Source organism: Triticum aestivum, chromosome 7A, assembly GCF_018294505.1.
Source record: "Triticum aestivum cultivar Chinese Spring chromosome 7A, IWGSC CS RefSeq v2.1, whole genome shotgun sequence".
Lineage (NCBI taxonomy): Eukaryota > Viridiplantae > Streptophyta > Magnoliopsida > Poales > Poaceae > Triticum > Triticum aestivum.
Genome location: NC_057812.1, coordinates 98,038,934 through 98,060,000, shown reverse-complemented (window position 1 = coordinate 98,060,000; position 21,067 = coordinate 98,038,934). Strand labels below are relative to the sequence as shown.

Here is a 21,067-nt window from a genome sequence, read left to right as displayed (position 1 = left end):
ACGGCAAAATCTTTGCCATCTAGATTTAGGTCTTTGCCGTCTGTAATCCACAGACGGCAAATTAACTGTTTCCTGTAGTGTGTATTTGTCTGCGGTATTGATTACTTTACTCCATCTGATCCTGAGTGCATCTTCCGCAGTTTTTAGCTTCTGCTTCTGCTTTTTCAGGCTGCGTGCGGTTGCGACGAGCCATTTGTGGAGGTTCTTCTGCTTCGTGGGCTTGTCCGGCGTAGGGTCGTCCGGAATGCCATTTTCGCCAGGGGAGGGATGTTCGGTTTCTCTATACGGGTTGTCCTGTTGGAACGGTTGCTCTAAGGCGTGCTCATCGTCTACCGGCTCATCCTGCTCTATGGCTGGGTCTTTATCGAGGCGGGGCTTGGGTCGGCGTTTACGCCGACGCTTTGATTGTTTTTCGAGAGATCGATCCCTCCTTCCATCCCCGTTTTCCTCGTTGTAGCTTCCTTTAGGGGTATCCACCATGTACACATTGTGAGATGAGGTGGCTGTCTAATGCCCTATAGGCGTTGGTTCTTGGTTGTCTCCTGCATCGTCGTCCATACCGTCGATGGCTTCGGAGTCGAAGTCGAGCATGTCGGTTAAGTCGTCGACAGTGGCTATGAAGTGGGTGGTGGGTGGGTTTTGAATTTCTTCATCATCCGAATCCCATCCTTGCTGACCATAGTCCGGCCAGGGCTCTCCTGATAAAGAGAGAGACTTTAGCGAATTCAGGATGTCGCCGAAGGGCGAGTGCTAAAAGATGTCTGCGGCGGTGAACTCCATTATCGGCGCCCAATCGGATTCGATCGGCAGGGGCGCTAGGGGCTCGGAGTTCGGAAAGGAATCCGGTTCCTCGGAGTCACGGGCCATGCGGAGTGCGGGGCTGGAGTTCGGCTCGATCGCCTCTGAGATTGCAGCCCTGAGGCAGCGTCCACCCGCTGATCCTTGATCGGCGCAGTAGGCTCCGAATCAATGGTCGGAACCAATGCGTGTACGGCCTCCAAGGCGCTATTCGACGGCAGAGCTATATCATGCCCATCGAGACAGTGTGGCGCGCTTGCCTGTGGCTCGAATCCGTCGAAGATCAAGTCCCCGCGGATGTCAGCCGTGTAGTTTAGGCTTCCAAACCTGACCTGATGGCCAGGGGCGTAGCTTTCGATCTGCTCAAGGTGGCCAAGCGAATTGGCCCGCAGTGCGAAGCCGCCGAAGACGAAGATCTGTCCGGGGAGAAAAGTCTCACCCTGGACTGCATCGTTGTTAATGATTGAAGGAGCCATCGGGCCTAAAAGCGACGACACAGAGGAACTCTCAATGAAAGCACCAATGTCGTTGTCAAAACCGGTGGATCTTTGGTAGGGGGTCCCGAACTGTGCGTCTAGGCCGGATGGTAACAGGAGGCAAGGAACACGATGTTTTACCCAGGTTTGGGCCCTCTTGATGGAGGTAAAACCCTACGTCCTGCTTGATTAATATTGATGATATGGGTAGTACAAGAGTAGATCTACCACGAGATCGAGGAGGCTAAACCCTAAAAGCTAGCCTATGGTATGATTGTTGTATGATGAATTTGTCCTACGGACTAAAACCCTCCGGTTTATATAGACACGGTGAGGGTTAGGGTTACACAAAGTCGGTTACAATGGTAGGAGATCTTGAATATCCGCATCGCCAAGCTTGCCTTCCACGCCAAGGAAAGTCCCGTCCGGACACGGGACGAAGTCTTCAATCTTGTATCTTCACAGTCCTGGAGTCCGGCTGAAGGTATAGTCCGGCTACCCGAACACCCCCTAATCCAGGACTCCCTCAAAGGGGAAGGGGGAAAGAGGAAAGGGGGGCGCCGCCCCCCCCCCCTTCCTTGTCCTATTCGGACTAGGGGGAGGGGGCGCGCAGCCTGCCTTGGTCGGCCCTCCTCCTCTCCCTTAGGGCCCATGTAGGCCCATTAACCCCCGGGGGGTTCCGGTAACCCCCCGGTACTCCGGTAAAATCCCGATTTCACCCGGAATGTTTTCGATATCCAAATATAGGCTTCCAATATATCAATCTTTATATCTCGACCATTTCGAGACTCCTCGTCATGTCCGTGATCACATCCGGGACACCGAACAACCTTCGGTACATCAAAACACAAAAACCCTAATTACGATCGTCACCGAACTTTAAGCATGCGGACCATACGGGTTCGAGAACTATGTAGACATGACCGAGACAGGTCTCTGGTCAATAACCAATAGCGGAACCTGGATGCTCATATTGGCTCCTACATATTCTACGAAGATCTTTATCGGTCAGACCGCATTACAACATACGTTGTTCCCTTTGTCATCGGTATGTTACTTGCCCGAGATTCGATCATCGGTATCTCAATACCTAGTTCAATCTCGTTACCGGCAAGTCTCTTTACTCATTCCGTAATACATCATCCCACAACTAACTTATTAGTTGCAATGCTTGCAAGGCTTGAGTGATGTGCATTACTGAGAGGGCCTAGAGATACCTCTCCGACAATCGGAGTGACAAATCCTAATCTCGAAATACGCCAACCCAACAAATACCTTCGGAGACACCTGTAGAGCACCTTTATAATCACCCAGTTATGTTTTGACGTTTGGTAGCACACAAAGTGTTCCTCCGGTAAACGGGAGTTGCATAATCTCATAGTCATAGGAACATGTATAAGTTATGAAGAAAGCAATAGCAACAAACTAAACGATCAAGTGCTAAGCTAACGGAATGGGTCAAGTCAATCACATCATTCTCCTAATGATGTGATCCCCTTTAATCAAATGACAACTCATGTCTATGGCTAGGAAACATAACCATATTTGATCAACGAGCTAGTCAAGTAGAGGCATACTAGTGACACTCTGGTTGTCTATGTATTCTCACATGTATTATGCTTCCGATTAATACAATTCTAGCATGAATAATAAACATTTATCATGATATAAGGAAATAAATAATAACTTTTATTATTGCCTCTAGGGCATATTTCCTTCAATAGAAGCATGTTTACTAATGAGTTTAGGTTCACCCTTAACATTAGCCATGTAATTACTCAAGTGTTCAAGCATATCGGAATTGTATTTCAATTGTCTACCAAAATAAGCATTGAAGTTTTCTTGTTTGACAATAAAATTATCAAACTCTTCTAAGCATTGTCTAGTAGACTTATAGTGAGGAATATCACCTTCATTAAATCTATAGAGAGAATTTACCTTTACTACCCGTGTCGGCTTATCAAGACCATGAGTTTCTTCAATAAGTAATGGATTAAGATCATATGTTTCTTCAACAGGCGGTAAATTAAGACCGTGTATTTCTTCAATAGGAGGTAAATTCTTAACATCTTCAGCTTTTATACCTTTTTCTTTCATAGATTTCTTTGCCTCTTGCATATCTTCAGGACTGAGAAATAGAACACCTCTCTTCTTCGGAGTTGGTTTAGGAATAGGCTCAGGAATTGGCTCAATAGCTGGCTCAGGAAGTGTCCAATTATTTTCATTTATCAACATATTATTCAATAGAATTTCAGCTTCATGTGGTGTTCTTTCTCTGAAAACAGAACCAGTACAACTATCCAGGTAATCTCTGGAAGCATCGGTTAGTCCATTAAAGATATCAAGTATTTCATTTTTCTTAAGAGGATGATCAGGCAAATCATTAAGTAACTGGAGAAGCCTCCCCCAAGCTTGTGGGAGACTCTTTTTTTTCAATTTGCACAAAATTATATATTTCCCTTAAAGCAGCTTGTTTCTTATGAGCAGGGAAATATTTAGCAGAGAAGTAATAAATCATATCCTGGAGACTACGCACACAACCAGGATCAAGAAAATTAAACCATATCTTAGCATCACCCTTTAATGAGAACGGAAATATTTTAAGGATATAAAGGTAGCGAGATTTCTCATCATTAGTGAACAGGGTGGCTATATCATTTAATTTAGTAAGATGTGCCACAACAGTTTCAGATTCATAGCCATGAAAAGGATCAGATTCAACCAAAATAATTATATCAGGATCAACAGAGAATTCATAATCCTTATCAGTAATACAGATAGGTGAAGTAGCAAAAGCAGGGTCAGGTTTCATTCTAGCATTAAGAGATTGCTGCTTCCATTTAGCTAATAACCTCTTGAGCTCGTATCTATCTTTGTAAGCTAAAATAGCTATAGCAGCTTCTTTTTCCAAAACATAACCCTCGGGAACAACAGGCGATTCATATTTATTAGGGGGAGAGTCTTCATCATCACTTTCATCAATGTTATCAGTTTCAATAATTTCATTCTCTCTAACCCTAGCAAGTTGTTCATCAAGAAATTCACCAAGTGGCACAGTAGTATCAAGCATAGAAGTAGTTTCATCATAAGTATCATGCATAGTAGAAGTGGCATCATCAATAACATGCGACATATCAGAACGAATAGCAGAAGTAGGTTTAGGTACCGCAAGCTTACTCAAAACAGAAGGTGAATCAAGTGCAGAGCTAGATGGCAGTTCCTTACCTCCCCTCATAGTTGAGGGATAAATTGTTGTCTTAGCGTCTTTCAAGTTCTTCATAGTGACCAGCAAATATAAATCCCGAAAGGTCACCCATCCTAACCCCAGCACCAGCTCACTTCACATGCACTTGTTGATATATCTAGCATACAATCCTATTAAACCTTGTTGATGTCTAGGATTTGTTCATGTTCATGAGTGTGATGAAATTTTAAAAAAAATATTTCAAACTTCCCGGTCATATTACGTATCATATTTTGAAAAAAAATCCAAAATTTTTTTGAAACCAATTTTTTTTCTGTTACTAGTGGCGCACCTAGCAAATGGTGCGCCACTAGTAAGTTTGAATTTTTTTTCATTTCCCCCCCCTCTAGATCTTAAAAGCCCCGTATCTTTTGTTCTGTTAGGTTTTTGGGAATTTTGAAGATGTTGAACGGAGTTCCCCCGGTTCATTTCGGATGTAACTTTTCGAATAAATGATTTTTTATATAAAAAAATTAATCTGAGTTCGTATGCAAAAGTTATGCCCATTTTACTAAATTGCAGAGAGATTTTGCAAATAAAGTCGAAATTCATATTTGTAAATTTTCCCAACAACTAGACCACATATCACATGGGAAACTTATTTTCTTTTATTTTTTTAACATTTCCATTCTTTCCTTTTATTTTTTTAAAACTGAAAAAGTGGTCCAGGGAGGTGCATTTAGCACCAGGGTTACTAATGGCGCACCTGATGTGTGGTGCGCCATTAGTAGTTTTGAAAAAAAAATTAAAAAATTTCGTTAGTAATGGCGCACCATGGGATAGTGCGCCATTACGGTGGGTGTGGTGCACCATTACTATGTCAACTAGTAATGGCGCACTATCCCATGATGCGCCATTACTAATAAATTTTTTTTTTTTTCAAAACTACTAATGGCGCATCACATACCAGGTGCGCCATTAGTAATATCTGGTGCGCCACTGCTATATAGCAGTGGCGCACTACATACACGGTGCGCCATTAATGTCCATATCATCTATAGCTCTTTTCCTAGTAGTGAGAGTATCTGAGAGCATGCCACGCACGCAAGATATGCTTCATATGTAACATGTTCATGCTTTAAGTGGTTGTGGTGTAGTAAGTTGCTTAAACAATTTATGATGTATGACTTTGTGCTTGATAAATATTATGTCAGCACCTTTTAATTATCGGTGCTCAATCAAGATGACACGGCAGTACAATCCTTCCTACGCAATAAAAATTCAATATATTTTGCAAAATCTTTCCAAATATACATGCTTTAAGCTTCAATCATACATAATATCTTTCTTGCGGCCTCTTGATGCTTATTGTGTTTGTATTCTCTTTATTCTCCATTTTGAGCCAAACAAATTCACCCTTTGTCAAAAAAAATGTCTTTCTTGCGGAAAATGGGGATGCAACTAATGGGGACCCGAATGAAAACACGTGGATGGGTTTCTGGCCTAATGGCAAGAGCGCGATAATGTCTCTCGGCTGACACGAGTTTGAATCATGTGGGCAAGCACTCGATGAAGTTATGTTACCTGATCTCTGAGTGTGGGCACTCCATGATGGGCAACATATTGTGCGTCAACGATGCCGAATTGCTCTTCAGGGTCCTGCCAGTTCAAAACCGAAAACAATCAACAAATAGTGAGCCATGTCAGGTGTGCACAGTTTTTCAAAGCGATTTTCTCGATAATTTAAGCATTCTTCAGTGAATCTATGAAAATGTTGTGTGCATCTATGATCAAGTAACTATGTACATTGACACATCTCCAGAATTTGAAGTCGAGACCCCATCCATGAACCAGATCATTCTACAAAATAAAATAAAAATAACAATAATAATAATACCTGGGCTAGACCTGTTGGTATTTTTTTTTTTATAGAAGAAAACTCCGTGAGCATCAAGCCCTTGAGACGAGACTCGAACCCTGGTGAGCTGGCTGTGAACTCCCGCGCCTTGCCAACTAAGCTACGCTCTGTTCTCAAAATTAACCTGGATCATATGCCACACGCATCTCCAAGCATCCCTGGAGAAGACTGGCGCCATCACCTCCACGAACCTGCCCATGCATACATGCTTCTTCATCTTAGCTTAAAATTCCTTACACATGACACAGGGCGAAGAACTTGTGTTGATGATGATCAATTACCCGCTGCACGGCCGCTGGTGCACGTCGGGGCACTGCTTCCCCCCTGCAGTCCTGTGTCATTCAAGCATGCCTGATTAGCTAATCATCATATATAGTGCATCAAAACTTACACCTAGAAGATTAATTGTGTGCATGGTCATTCTTGCATGCCTGCATAATCAGCAACTGCTTGCTTACTTGTGCATGTCACCGGAGTTTCTCTTGACGGAGACGTCGTACGCCTTGTGCCCCTTGGTGGCGCCCAGCCCCGGCTGCGAGATCTCCAGCCCGTGCTTCTTCACGATGTTGATGTACCTGCAACCGCCCACAGTCTCTGAATGATCAAAATTCAGAAAGCAGCTACATGCGGAATGGATATGGATGATCGACGACGATCCTACGCTTCGGCGGTGAAGTTGTCGACGCCGAGGTCCTCGTCCCACAGGAACACGTAGTCGTACGGCGCCATGATGCTCGGGTGAAGGAACCTCTTGGCGAACCACCTTCGTCAATCATCATTCACACATTGCAGGTCAGAAATGTCTGAAGATTGCTGGGACTACAGACTGAAGAAAGAAAACGTCGGAGACAGACGGACGGACAGGCACGGGGCTCTCACCATTTGGTCTGCTTCCTGGCGCTGAAGTGGACGGTCTCCTTGGACCACTGGAACTCCTCGTCCCACTCCGTCGTGTGGCCGTCGTAGTGGAACAGTGTTACAGTATATGTGGATTGCACTATTAGTTTTTTCATCAATTCAGACTTTTAGTTACGTTGACTAGTGCATGATGGTATCAGAGCTAAGGTCTTGAGTTCAAGTCCTAACTTTCACAATATATTAAAAATTGCTGATAGCCTCATTTTGTGTCCACGTAGAGGCCTCTTGAGTTATACGTGAGTTTCGCGCGCCGTCGCTCTCTTCAGATTAACAAAAAGTATCACTTATCAGTGTGAATAATACAAAGTGTTTTTTTCAGGAATAATAAAACAAAGTGTTGCAAGTAAACGCTTCATGCCAATAAAAAGCAAATGTACAACAATGAATCCAATAATGGAAAATAAAAAAGTAAATAAAATGGCCTCATCTCAACCCCATCTTGGTCCGTCGGACAAAAAAGTAGATCATTAACAAAACTAGTGGTGTTTTCTTAGTGTTTAGTCAACCATATTATTTGATTGTGCAGTATTGCTTTTGTAACTAAGTAAATACAAAAACTAATTTAGGGTTGGGATGATGATCTAGTGGTAGAGTTGGCCAGCTCCTTGTCGGCATTGTCAAGTCTTGAGTCAAAGGCGTGCCACTCCTCGTATTGCCGGTCTTTAATCTACGCATCAATCATAACAACAATTAATATTCTCATGAAATATATTGTGTTACCTTAATATTAGTACTATGTAATGTAAACATTTGTATGAAAAAACTGAAATGTAAATATCTACATACCTTAGCCCTGCTTCCTTGCTTTTCTCCGTTACCCTGCATGCAAATCGAGGGAGCAACATGGAAAATTCAAAAGAAGTATCTGAGAGCATGCCATGCACACAAGATATACTTCATATGTAACATGTTCATGCTTTAAGCGAATTACTCCTTTTACGTTGTAGTGTAGTAAGTTGCTTATACAACTTATGATGTATGACTTTGTGCTTGATAAATATTATGTCACCAGCTTTTAATTATCGGTGGTCAATCAAGATGACACGGTGCTTGATAAATATTATGTCACCAGCTTTTAATTATCGGTGGTCAGTCAAGATGACACGGCAGTACAATCATTCCTACGCAATGAAAATTCAATATATTTTGCTAAATCTTTTCAAATAAACATGCTTTAAGCTCCAACCATACATAATATCTTTCTTGTGGCCTCTTGATGTTTATTGTGTTTGTATCCTCTTGATTCTTCACTTTAAGTCAAAATAATTCACCCTTTGTCGAAAAATAATATATTTCTTGCGTAAAAAGGGGATGCAACTGAATCAAAACACGTGGATGGGCTCCTAGCCTAGCGGCAAAAGCACGATGGTGTCTCTCCACTGACACGAGTTTGAATCCTATGGGCAAGCACTCAGTGAAGTTACGTTACCTGATCTTTGAGTGTGGGGACTCCATGATGGACAACATACTGTGCATCCACGATGCCAAATTGCTCTTCAGGGTCCTGCCAATTCAAAACAGAAAACAAAAAAAATAGTGAGCCATGTCAGGTGTGCACAATTTTTTGAAACGAATTTTTGGATAACTTAAGTGTTCTTCAGTGAATCTATCAGAATGTTGTATGTATCTATGGTCAAGTAAGCACGTACATCGACACATCTCCAGAAGTTGTAGTCGAGACCCCATCCATGAACCAGATCATTCTGCAAAATAAAATTAAAAATAAATAAGTTCTTCATTTTACTTGTGTAATAAAATAAGATAATAATGTTATTTTAGTTCAAATAATAATCCAGAATTAATTATGAGCTACTGGCAGAATCAGCATGCTAGCTTAAGTACCTGGATCATATGCCACACACATCTCCAAGCATCCCTGGAGAAGACCGGCGCCATCACCTCCACGAACCTGCCCATGCATACATGCTTCTTCATATCAGTAACTTAAGATTTTCATACACATGACACAAGGTAAAGAACTTGTGTTGATGACGATCAACAATTACCCGCTGCACGGCCGCTTGTGTACGTCGGGGCACCAATTCCCCCCTGCATCCGTCCTGTGTCATTCATGCATGCCCGGTCAGTTAGGATGTGTATGGTAGCCTATATATATCTCAGTCAGTCTTGCGCGGAAAGAAAATGGCTTTTTTTTAGATAAAAGGCGAGAGCCCGACTTTATAGATAAAGCCACCAGACAGAGTCACAACCACCAGAAGGGAATCACATAAGTTTAACACAGTACGACTAGAGAGTATGGGTACAAGGCATCCAGCCTATCATGGCACGCAGGCCAGCCAAACGAGCACTCGAAACACTAAGAAACCGTCCTCCTGGACCGCCGCAGTAGAGAAGAAGCCGTAGATTTCATTTTGGATAGCATATCGTCGAACGCCTCAAGGTCCCCATCCTTAGTCAATGATCTCCACTGCTGCAAAAAGACATTAGCTTTAAATAAGCAACTCACAGGGTTAGCCGGGAAAATATGTTCAATAGTGAACTTGTTTCTAGTAGTCCAAAGCGCCCAACAGATCGCTGCCCAGCCCACCATGAAAACTCGCTTAGACCAGCCTGCTAGAGAATTGATACATCGCCGAAGATCCGCAAAAGAGGAAGGGTTCCAAGGAACATGAAGCCAAAGTCTAATGCCACTCCAAATGAATTTTGCCAAAGAGCACTGGAAGAAGATATGTTCTGTATCCTCTAGGGCGCCACACAGATGACAACTATTAGAACCCGGCTCATTTCTCTTTTTAATCTGGTCAGCCGCAGGAAGTTTGCGACGAAGAGCTTGCTAAAGGAAGATTTTTATCTTAGGAGGTATGCGGGCAGACCAAATAAGTTTAAACTTGTCAGTGCGAACACCAGCGATGAGATGCGAGTACGCCGACTTAACAGAAAAACGCCCCGAAGGGGAGTGGGGCCAAAAAACGGAGTCCTCTTCCTCCGAGAGCAGGGGGAAGCAGGCAGTAAAGCATTGCCAATCTTCCAACTCCGCAGGGGAAAGAGAGCACCGGAAATCTAAAACCCAACCCTGAGCCGAGAGCTCAGAGATAGAGATCTCAGGGTTAGCACAAAACGAAAACAAAGTCGGGTAAGCCACCGCAAGAGTAGAGTCCCCAACCCACCAATCTAACCAAAAACGCGTAGATTTGCCATTACGGACAACGAATTTCACCAAGGATCGGAAGATCGGTCTAATACTAACGAGCTGGCGCCAAAATTGAGAGCCACCGGAAGAGGAGGCGAACATAGGGCTCGAGAAGGGAAAATATTTAGCTTTGAGAAGGTTAAGCCAAGCAAGACGTTCATCAAGGGACATAATCTTCCACCACCATTTTAATAAGAGACACTTATTCATGATTCTAGTGTTAATGATGCCAAGGCCCCCCTTGTGCTTAGGTCTGCAAATGAGGCCCCACTTGACCATCCTATATTTGCGTTTGTTATCGGAGGAATTCCAGTAAAAGGCACCCCTGTGCTTGTCGAAGCCCGTGTGTGTCCCTTCAGACAGAAGATAGAAGCCCATTAGAAACATCGGGAGAGAGGAAAGGCAGGAGTTCGTAAGGGCGACCTTGCCCACGTGAGAATTATAACGACCTCGCCGTGGCAAAACTCTATTGCCAACTTTAGTAACAGCCGGGGCAAACTCTTTGGCCAAAAGCTTAAGCGGGGAGATAGGTAAGCCCAAGTATTTGAGAGGAAAGGATCCTAGCGAGCAATTCAAGAGATGGGCGACCCTCTGCACTTCCGAGGCAGATACCCCAGTCACAATGACCTCGCTTTTAGAAAAATTGATTTTAAGGCCCGACAAGGCTTCAAAGCAGAGCAGAAGAAATTTCAGATTTGTGATGGAGTTATCATTAAGTTCAACCAAAATGATGGTGTCGTCCGTGTACTGAAGGTGAGAGATGCCATTAGGAACAAGATGGGAGCTAACCGGCGAGATGTGACCAGCAGCCGCAGCCCGAGACAGAATGTGAGATAAAGCATCAGCCACAAAATTGAAAAGCAAGGGGGACACCGGATCTCCTTGCCTCAGGCCCCTACCGTTGGCAAAGAAATTACTGGTCTGGCCATTGACAGCCACCGCCGTGTGCCCACCAGTGACAAGTTGCATCAGACGGTGGACCACCGCACCATCGAAGCCCTTGGCCAACAGAACTTGGCGAAGAAAACCCCAGCTGACTAAGTCATACGCCTTTTCGAAATCAAGTTTAAGGACCACAGCCTTGGTGTTCTTACAGTGAAGGTCATGAATTATCTCATGGAGGCAAAGCACCCCATCCAGAATGAATCTCCCCTTAATGAACGCGGATTGGAAAGGGCTAATAACCCGATGGGCGATCGGAGACATTCTAGTAGCCATCCCCTTGGCAGGAATCTTAGCAAAATTGTTAATCAAAGCAATGGGTCTAAATTGGGAGATCAAGTCAGCGTCTTTAACTTTAGGAATGAGGGTGAGAACTGTGTAGTTAAGTCTCGAGATGTCAACAGTCCCCAACCAAAAACCTTGAGATATAGCCATAATTAGGCCCTTTAGCTGAGGCCAGAATTGCCGGAAGAAAGGAATGGAAAAGCCGTCAGGCCCAGAAGCCGCATTCGGGTTGGCAGAACGGATCGTCTCAAAAATTTCCTCTTCCATGGGGGGGGGGGATCAGCAAACTCTCATTGTCAGCGACCGAAAGCTGGTCCAGAGGAGACCAAAAGAGCGAGGCCAAATTAAAGCCTAGAACGGGTTTAACAGCTAGGAGGTTAGAGAAAAAATCAACCACATGACGCATAATCACCGAGGGGTCAGAGACCCTGACGCCGTCGATCGTAAGGCTATCAATAATGCATCTCCGGCGTCTGCCGTTAGCAATCGCAAAGAAATAGGACGTAGAAGAATCACCCTTTAAGGTCCAGTTTATAGTACCACGATGTTTCCAGTACACTTCTTCTTGCCTATGAATGCCCAGCAGCGCCTCTTCTAAACCATACCGAGTTTGCCATTCAGTCGAGGACAGCCCAGAGCTATCGGCGCGATCATCTAAAATGCCAATTTGAGCAACCGGCCTAGCTTTGTCACGCCTAGACTCAGCGTAATGGTTTTTAGACCAGCCTCTAAGGAATCTACGCAAAAAATAGGAGCATTGATGCCAGTCATCCATGGGGCCAAAAGAGCGTCGAGTAGAGGAGAGGAAAGTCAGAATCTTTTGAGCCACCAACTCGTTAAAACCTTCCACTTGGAGCCATGAAGCATCAAACTGGAATCTCGGGAAACCAACTGGGCGCGAACCATCATCTAGAATCAAGGGGGTGTGATCAGAGCCAACACAAGCCAGCGCTCTAAGACTGACACGGGGGAATAGAGAGTCCCACCTAGAACAAACAAAAACCCTATCAAGAACAGAACGGATGGTTAGACCAGGTGAAACGGGCTCCAACCCTAGGAATCTCACGAATACCCGTGTCCCTAATAAAAGCATTAAAAGCATCAGCCAGGGGTCAGGAGAAGTTAGACGAGCTCTTGTCAGAAGGGAAACGAAGCAAATTAAAATCGCCCCCGGTCAGGAGGGGTAGCTGACAGGATTCAATTTTAATACTAATCTCGTCCAAGAAGGCATAAGACATCGCGTGGTCAGCCGGACCATAAACCACCATGATTTCCAACAAGGGATTGAGGGATCGAAGGGAAACCACCATACTAGCCCAAAAATGCCATGGTCGAAAGCCACAAAGTCGAAAGTATCTTTTTTGGCACCAAGCAAGAGACCACCGGAGAGCCCAGCCGAGGCCACATAATTCCAATGAAATCTGTCTATCCCAGCAATGGCCGATAAGTCACTTGAGGAAAAGGAAGATTTGATAGTCTCAACAAGGCCAATAAAGTCTACGTTTTCAGATCAGACCAGGTCTTTAAGTTGGTCCCTACGCCCCCTAGCGCCGAAACCACGAATATTCCAAATTAAGGCCTTCATCTAAAAGATAGGTTTTTGATACGGAGACTTGACCTGCTCGGCGCCATGCAGGATTTAGCACGCTTCCTTCCCACGCGAGTAGAAGACACCGGGGGAGCTTGACACCTGTCATCTCCCCCCTCGTCCCCACCGGCCACAACCGATGGGGCGGCCGAACCCACCCGAGCCTCCTTGGCCTTCGCAATATCAGCCTGGGCTACCTCATTTGCCCTAATAACACCAAGAATCGACAAAGGGGAACCCAGGCTAGAATCTAAGCAAATACCAACATCATCTAGAATTTTGAGCAAGTGATCATCAGATTGTGAAGGAAGAACTAAACGCACAGGGGAGACAACCGTGGGGAGGGAGGGGGAAGGGGCTAGGGACGAACCTGAAGGGGACAGATCCCGAGCCGCAGCATGCCGAGCCGCCCAATCGACCACCCACTCACCGCAGTTGGAGACGTGGCCGCTCTTGCGGGTCGTGGACGCAGGCGAGCGCACAGGCACAGGACGAGCACGACTGGGGGAAGCCGCAGCAGAGGAAGGGCCCGAAGCAAACCCATATCAGCATCAAGCCTATGGCAGAGCCCAGCCATGGACTACCTCGAGTCACCTGAAGCACGGCTCTTGGCGGAATATTTCTTGACAGAGGACTTCTTCTTCTTCTTGGACACAGCAGGGCCAGCCGGGGGTAGGTCTTCAATGCTAGACAAGGAGGGAGAAGCGGGACGGGCAGGGAGGTTGGAGCACACAGCCAAGAAAGGTGTGCCCTTAGCCCCACCTGAAGCCGCATCCCCTCCGCCCAAGCCAGGAGCCGCATCCCGGGGCCCCCGACCAGTCGGCGCATTCTCCTTTAGTAGATCTTGATCTTTAGGAGAAAGCCCATCCCACTTCGACTGAGTGAACCGAGGATCAGTCCCATGCATGGAGTCGTCAGGGCAACCATCCCCATCTTTGCTTTTATCACCATTGCCAGAGGCCGGGGGGGAGGAGGAGGAGGCGACACCGGACCCGAGGCCCCCTCCACCCACACCCGGAGCCGGAAGCCACCAGCCGCAGGAAATACATCAATGGAGCCGCGAATGCACAGGGGATCAACACACCAGACCCGAAGCCGGGCCGGCCCCAGAATGGCCAGAGAGGCTTGATCCACTTCGATAGGTTTCCCGATGAGCACCCCGAAAGCCATGAGGAACGCTGTGGTGCGCATGCTAGGAGGGACATCTTCGACCAAAACCCACACATCAGACAGAGCAGAAATCGCCTTAGACCCGTTGGACGCGGCTTTGACCGAGATTACAAGTTGATTCAGAGGCAGCGTGAAGCTAGTGCAAGAGGAGATCATACGTAGGCTCTCTTTGGAGGGAAAAGTCGCAGAAAAATCAAACTCAGAAAGTTGGCGAATTTGCCAATCCCAACCGCCCTCATCCCATAACTGAAGTTCATCCAGAAGGGTCTGGGAAGAAATGCGTTTAGCCTGGACAGAAATAATGCCGACATTGGAAAGCGATGGAATAGGGGCTGCCTCTGGGATCCCCTTGTCTAAAGCAAAGAAAGAACACCCTGGGAGGTCGGTGCCATAATGGACGAAAGCGGGGGGCTTGACACGGTTCTGGCAATCCACCGTGAGATGGCCATCTTCTCTGCAGATGAGACAGAAGGGGGGTTTTCACAACGTGATTGGAAATGCCCCGGGCGGTGATAGGCGAAGCAGGTGAGGATGGGGTTGGAGACTTGGGATTGGGGAGGGTTGCGACCAGATCCACGAGGAGGAGGAGGGAGGATGCCATCACCAGACGGAACAGGACCAGAGCCAGCCCCCCGCCGGCAGCAGGGCCAACGGGGCGGTGGACCGGGGCCCCTGACGCCCCACGGGGAACGAAGCGAGACGGGCCACCCCCAGCCACCACCGGAGCCCGCAACGGTGCACCGCCTCGGGAAGCAGCGCCCAGCGGGGGGGCCCTGGGAAGGCCCCGACGAGCCCGCCCGACTGGCCGCCGCTGCCAGCTCCCAGGGATCGACCGCGGCCGATGGGGCACCAGACGCGGGGGGGAGAGGCGCAGATGGGCCCGACCCAGAGGTGCGGGGAGACACCCCGGCCGAAGTCGCCGCCGACCCCGCCTCCGGGGCGAGGGAGGCCTGAAGCTTAGCACGGAGCGCCGCCTCGTACTCTAGATCTGCGGCCACATCGCCGGAGCCATCGCGCCCGCGCTTCTGGCCGGAGACCGCCTCACTGGAGGAAGCACGGGAGCGGTCCATCGCAGCCACCGCCGCAAAGGAGAGGGAGAGGGGAGCTGGGGGAGATCTGGTGAAGCACCGAATGGGGAGACGGTGACGAGATAGATCTGAGGAGGAGGCCAAAAACCCTAGAAAAGGGGGAACCACACCCCTCCGCACCCATAAATACCCCGATCGAGCCACACCCAGCTCGATAAAAGGCCTCACAGGAAGGGTGGGCTGGACCTGGGCCACCCGCGGCCCAGAGCCCAAAGAAGGGAGGGGGGGAATCAGACAGAGAAGCCAAGGCTAACACCGAAATGGGCCCAGCAGGCCCAGCAACACCCGGCGGGGCCCGCTCCGCAGGCGGGGGAACCAGCGCTGCCCCGGATCCCAGATCTAGGGTTGGCGCCAACTCCGACGCCGCCGGCACGACGGAGGCCGCAGGGGAGGCGGAGCAAGCACGAGGACCTGCCGGAGAGCCAGACGCCAAAGGCGGCGAAGCCCTAGCCAACCCAACGGAGCCCAACAGGCCCGCAGTAGGGGACCAACACGACGTACGCCGACGACCCCGCGAAACGCAATGCCACCCATCCACCTCCAAGGCAGGCCCAACGGGGCGCCCCCGCCCCCCGGGCGTGAACTTGCGCCGGCGACCCGCCGTCGCATCCACAGAAGGACAACACAATGAGACAGGGCGGGGAGGAGAAGAAGGAGCCTCAGAATCCGACCCGGAGCCATCGAGATCCAGCGCCCAAAACTTATTGGCCCGGAGAGGGAAGATGCGGCCAGGGCGAGGAGGGGAGGACAAAACGCGGATGGGAGCGGCACGAGACGTCGAAGCGGAGCCCGGGGGGACAGCGGAGGGGTGGGAGGTGGAGACGCAAGGTGCAGGGACGCCGCCGGGGAGGAGCCCGACGCAGGTGTCGCCACATGGGGGGAGGGGAGGGAGGGGAGAGGAGGGCCATCTTCTGCTCGGAAACTTCCTTCTCGCCTTGAAAAAGAAAATGGCTCGTTTGGTTACCCACATTCACTGTTAGGCTTGATTAGCACCAACATTAAAGCACCTCTGGGCCTGCATCCGGAGGAACGCTCAAATCAGTCGTTTTTGCGGAGCCAGGCCCGAGCGGTGCAACCCTAGGCACGTGGGTGTGGGCGGTCGCACGCATGGATGAGGTCCCAGGAAGTTGCATTGTTTCCAGACGCGTCGTCATAAATTACCCTCACCTGCCTTCCTCGCCGATCTCTCCCCTCTTCCCCACTCACACTAGCGGCGGCGACCACCGGAGCGACAATAGGACGATTCAAGACGACGGCTACCACCGGAGCGACTGTGGACCTCCACCAGAGCGCATCGGTCATGTCGGTAAGTCCTCGCCCTCTGTGTAGATTTACGGCTTTCGACTTAGGCTAGATTAGATGTGAGCATGCGATTGGAGAGTTAGGGAGGGGAATGGACACATCGGTGGTGCCAGATTGGAATAAAACACTGACATCGATCGATTCTGCGCCAACGGCTTCTAGGGATTATAGGTCATTTTTTGATTACATAGGGGGTGGGGATTGGGGTACAAACTTTCTTGTCTAACCGCGGTGACCCTAGAGTCGCGCCGAGCGGCGGAGGGGCATAGCCATCTTCTTTTCTTCCTCATCGTCTTCGTCAAGAACGATGTGTCTTGCACGGTCGCCTACCGCCAGCGCCCTGGCCACCATCTGCACCTCGTCGTTGTCGGTCTCCGGCGACGTGAACGTCCTACTGTAGTATATCGCGGCACGCTGGTCTTGAGCGCCTTGTACTGCCTGTACTTGGCCCATCTTGCCCTCTTTCCAGCGTCGCTGGAGTCTGAGTGATGCATGGCCTAGGGCAGGATGTCCACTGACATAGCGCCCTTGGCTGGGCCCAGAATCAGTGACTTCATCTGGTGCAGCGTAGCCTTCTTCATCACAGTGTCGGCCTCCTTGTGCATGTCATTGATTCTGCTGAAGTTCGAGCACACTTCCCTGGTGTGCTCGAACTTCTTGCGATCACTGAAACAGAGGGGGTTAGAGTGCGGTGCCGGGTTACTAGGGTGGGTTAATATAGGAGCGTTAGGCCAATATGAATGAATGCTAACCATTGAACCGCGTGTTGTTAATAATGCAGATGGACAAGGGCAAGGAAGTCGTGCCACCATTGAAGAAGGGCAAGGAGGCAGTGCCACCATTTGTGGAAGTGCCGGTGCAAGAACACCCAAGCACCAAGCGAAGAAACTATGGGCACTACCATGAGGAGTCCGGACCAAGCCAGTTCTACAAGGTTATCCTTGGTCCAAAGCTGGAGAGTCTGCCAATGCCTTTAGAGTTCACCAAGCACTTCCCTATCGTCCTTGTAGAATTCAAGCTCAGGACGAACACCAGTTGCGCATGGAGGGTACGGTGATCAACGGCAGGGTCACCCTTGATCAGGGTTGGGCCACCTTCGCCGCTGTTCATCAGATCATGATCGGGTACATGCTGACGTTCAAGCTGCTGAATCCCGACACCGTGAAGGTGATGTTTTCAACGACGTGGGCTTGGAGGTGGTCACCAAGTGCAAGGAGTATGACAGCGTCTTCGTCGTGACCGCCTGAGCTCCTGTTGCCCGTTCCTTGTTGGTTGTTGGTTTAAGACTTGAGTTTTGTTTAAAACTTATCGTAATATGTTGGTTTAGAACTTGTGATGCGTGGTTAAGACTTGTGTTTGTGCCTAAGTTTGTTCTGTTGCTCTAATTTAGTTCTTAGTTCATCATGTGTGCCTCTGGTAACCTCACCACATCGAGGAGGAGGTTACCACACAATTGTCCTGGATGTAACCAAACAACCGGACTTGTGTTTCCTCTTAAACAAGTCAGCAACCAATACAGCAGACCTTTCATTTCGACACATGCATGCTAGAGGGGATGTAGGCAACCAATCAATATGCAGATGTTGATTTTTTGCCTGCATATGCTCAGTCAGACCCAGCTGAGACAAGTATGCAAAGTGCCTAAAAACGATGCAATAACCTAACACATCCTTAATCATCATAGATAATGCATAAAAAATGTATCAAGAAGATTAATTGTGTGCATGGTCATTCCTGCCTGCCTGCATAATCTGTGCTTGCTTACTTGTGCATCTCGCCGGAGTTTCTCTTGACGGAGACCTTGTACGCCGACTTCCCCTTGGTCGAGTCCAGCCCCGGCTGCGAGATCTCCAGCCCGTGCTTCTTCACGATGTCAATGTACCTGCAACATACCGTCCGCCATTAGATTACAGAGCTAGGTTCAGAAAGCAGCAGCACGAATGGATGGTGGATGATCCTACGCTTCGGCGTTGAAGTTGTCGACGCCGAGGTCCTCGTCCCACAGGAACACGTAGTCGTACGGAGCCACGATGCTCGGGTGAAGGAACCTCTTGGCGAACCACCTTCGTCAATCATCATTCACACATCCCAGGTCAGAATCTCTGAATGCTCTCACCATTTGGTCTGCTTCCTGGCGCTGACGTGGACGGCCTCCTTGGACCACTGGAACTCGTCGTCCCACTCCGTCGTGTGGCCGTCGTAGTGGAACATCAGCATGTCGAACTTGTCCGAGAACTGCGTTATGTTATGTATGTGTAGTCCAGTGTCATCTGACCGATACAGCACGATCAAAGTTCAGAAACCACTTCTTGGGTTCTTGTTAATTACCTTGTGAACAGTTGCATTGACATTGACCCTCTCCTTGTGCCCTACCGCCATTGTGAGGAGGTACTTCCGAACCGGCGCGTCCTGCGCATCGCACACCGTAACAAGTCATTGAGAGTAAGCCTAGCAAGAATTGAGACATGAGTTCAGGGTTCAGAGAAGGCGAGAAAGACCTGACTCGGGGATCCCCACAGCCGGCGCAGGTGAAGATCGGACTCCGACACCACGATGCCCGGCGGTAACCTCCCTGCGCCTTCTGGTCTCCTTGCAATCTGCAGAAATGCAGGTTTGTTTAGATCATCTGCAAACATGTAGTGTAATTTCTTGATGCATCGATCCAGTGATCTGATCAGGAGGCCATGTAGCTGGAAATCAAACTGGATCATCGTTTCAAAAAGTTCAGAACTGTATATAATATTGTAATGTACCCCTGTCGTGGCATTTGAGGTGCTACTGCTGTTCCTGAGTAATGGTGCCCAGAGTCTCCCGAGGAAGCTCTCGCTGGAGCTGGAGTTGGTGCTGCCGCTCCAAGGCAGTACGCCACACTGAAGCTGCATACATACATGAACAATCTTATTATCATGATGCCAAGTTAATTTCAAGCCGATATACCAAGATGAAAACATTTTTTCGTTTCTTATCATACATTGGGCGTCATCGATGCCGGGAAAGAGAAGCCTAGGACGAAGCCCAACGACACCATGGCTAACGCCGACAGAACCGGGACTAATCTCATCCTCACTGCATATATTAGTCAGTTACCACGGAAATTCCAAGAAAGAACACGAATATATGTGTCACAAGATTCTGGTTCTGCGAGGCAGATACTTACAAGATCGATGGATGACGACCTCTGCCTCTGGTGCGGGCAGGAAGGGCAGGAAGAAAAGAGGAATGCCTCTGCGATTTATGCCATGACATTATACGTACGATCTACTGCCCAACGACGACGACGACTCTGTAGCCAGCGCGTGTCTTTGATCCGAAGGAAGATGATGGAGTAGGGAGGAGGAAAAGATCCATGGTCTGCCTTAGACTCGCATCCACAGCATATGCGCAGTTGACTTCCCTCAAAAAGTAATTACTAGTAGTTGCCGCGCGGAGGCATTCAATTCCGGCAGCGCAACGATGGAGGTGCACGTGCCAAAACACGGCCGCTAAGAAGATGCTCGCTAAGAAGTTCCACTCAGTCTCATCTTTGTCCAGCTCTCCACCGTCATCGTGTGACGACGACGTTGTGGTTCCGCGTCAGCTAAAAACAGTAACGTGAGTCCTCCTTGCTTCTCTTATTCCTCATCTATTCTTCTCCTTGTCATTAAGCAACGACTACTTAGGTATTTGGGGAAGTGATGCCTTGATGGACATACAGGTTTGTTGGAAATATGAGCAATTTACCAAATAATTTTGCTAACGGAAATACTAGATAAAACATGACTAATATAGCAGAGATAAAGTAAGTCATGCAATCTGACAGAGTGAAGGTAAATAGTATCTGCATATATGAACTTGAACTAAACACATCTAGAACACACACTAGATGAAGTGGCATATATGAAGTAGAACCTATCATATGTAGGGCAGAAACTAGAGCAAAGAACTGTGTCATGACATCTAACTGAAAGAGTAAGAACACGTACGGGACAGCAGCAGCAGAAGCACTGGACTTGGGGTCGACATCCTCTCCAGCCATGTCGTCGATGAGGTTGTCGACGTCAGGGAAGAAGTCGTCGGAGTCCGTGATGAAGAAGCCAATAGTCGCACGGAGCGCTCCCCAAAAACCTTATCACCCTTCTCCCGTACAGGACTCAAAAGGTGCGATTCCGGAGGCCTACTGTCCCGACCTGCGGTGCACGCCGCAAGCCGGGATGGGGAAGAACGTAGCAGCAACGCAGTGCTCGGAACTTTGTGGCGAGAGGAAGAGG

General features: G+C 48.3%; 1 protein-coding gene across 1 annotated transcript; it reads right to left on the bottom strand.

Annotated features, from left to right (window-relative positions):
* Positions 1 to 6,476: 6,476 nt before the first annotated feature.
* Positions 6,477 to 7,389, bottom strand: LOC123153109 (uncharacterized). The gene is made up of 5 exons (XM_044572391.1): positions 7,256 to 7,389; positions 7,038 to 7,139; positions 6,835 to 6,951; positions 6,658 to 6,708; positions 6,477 to 6,567 (listed from the first exon to the last, which is right to left on the bottom strand). Exons 1-5 carry the CDS (start codon positions 7,387 to 7,389, stop codon positions 6,477 to 6,479), a joined length of 495 nt encoding a protein of 164 aa, XP_044428326.1.
* Between the last annotated feature and the right edge of the window lie 13,678 nt (positions 7,390 to 21,067).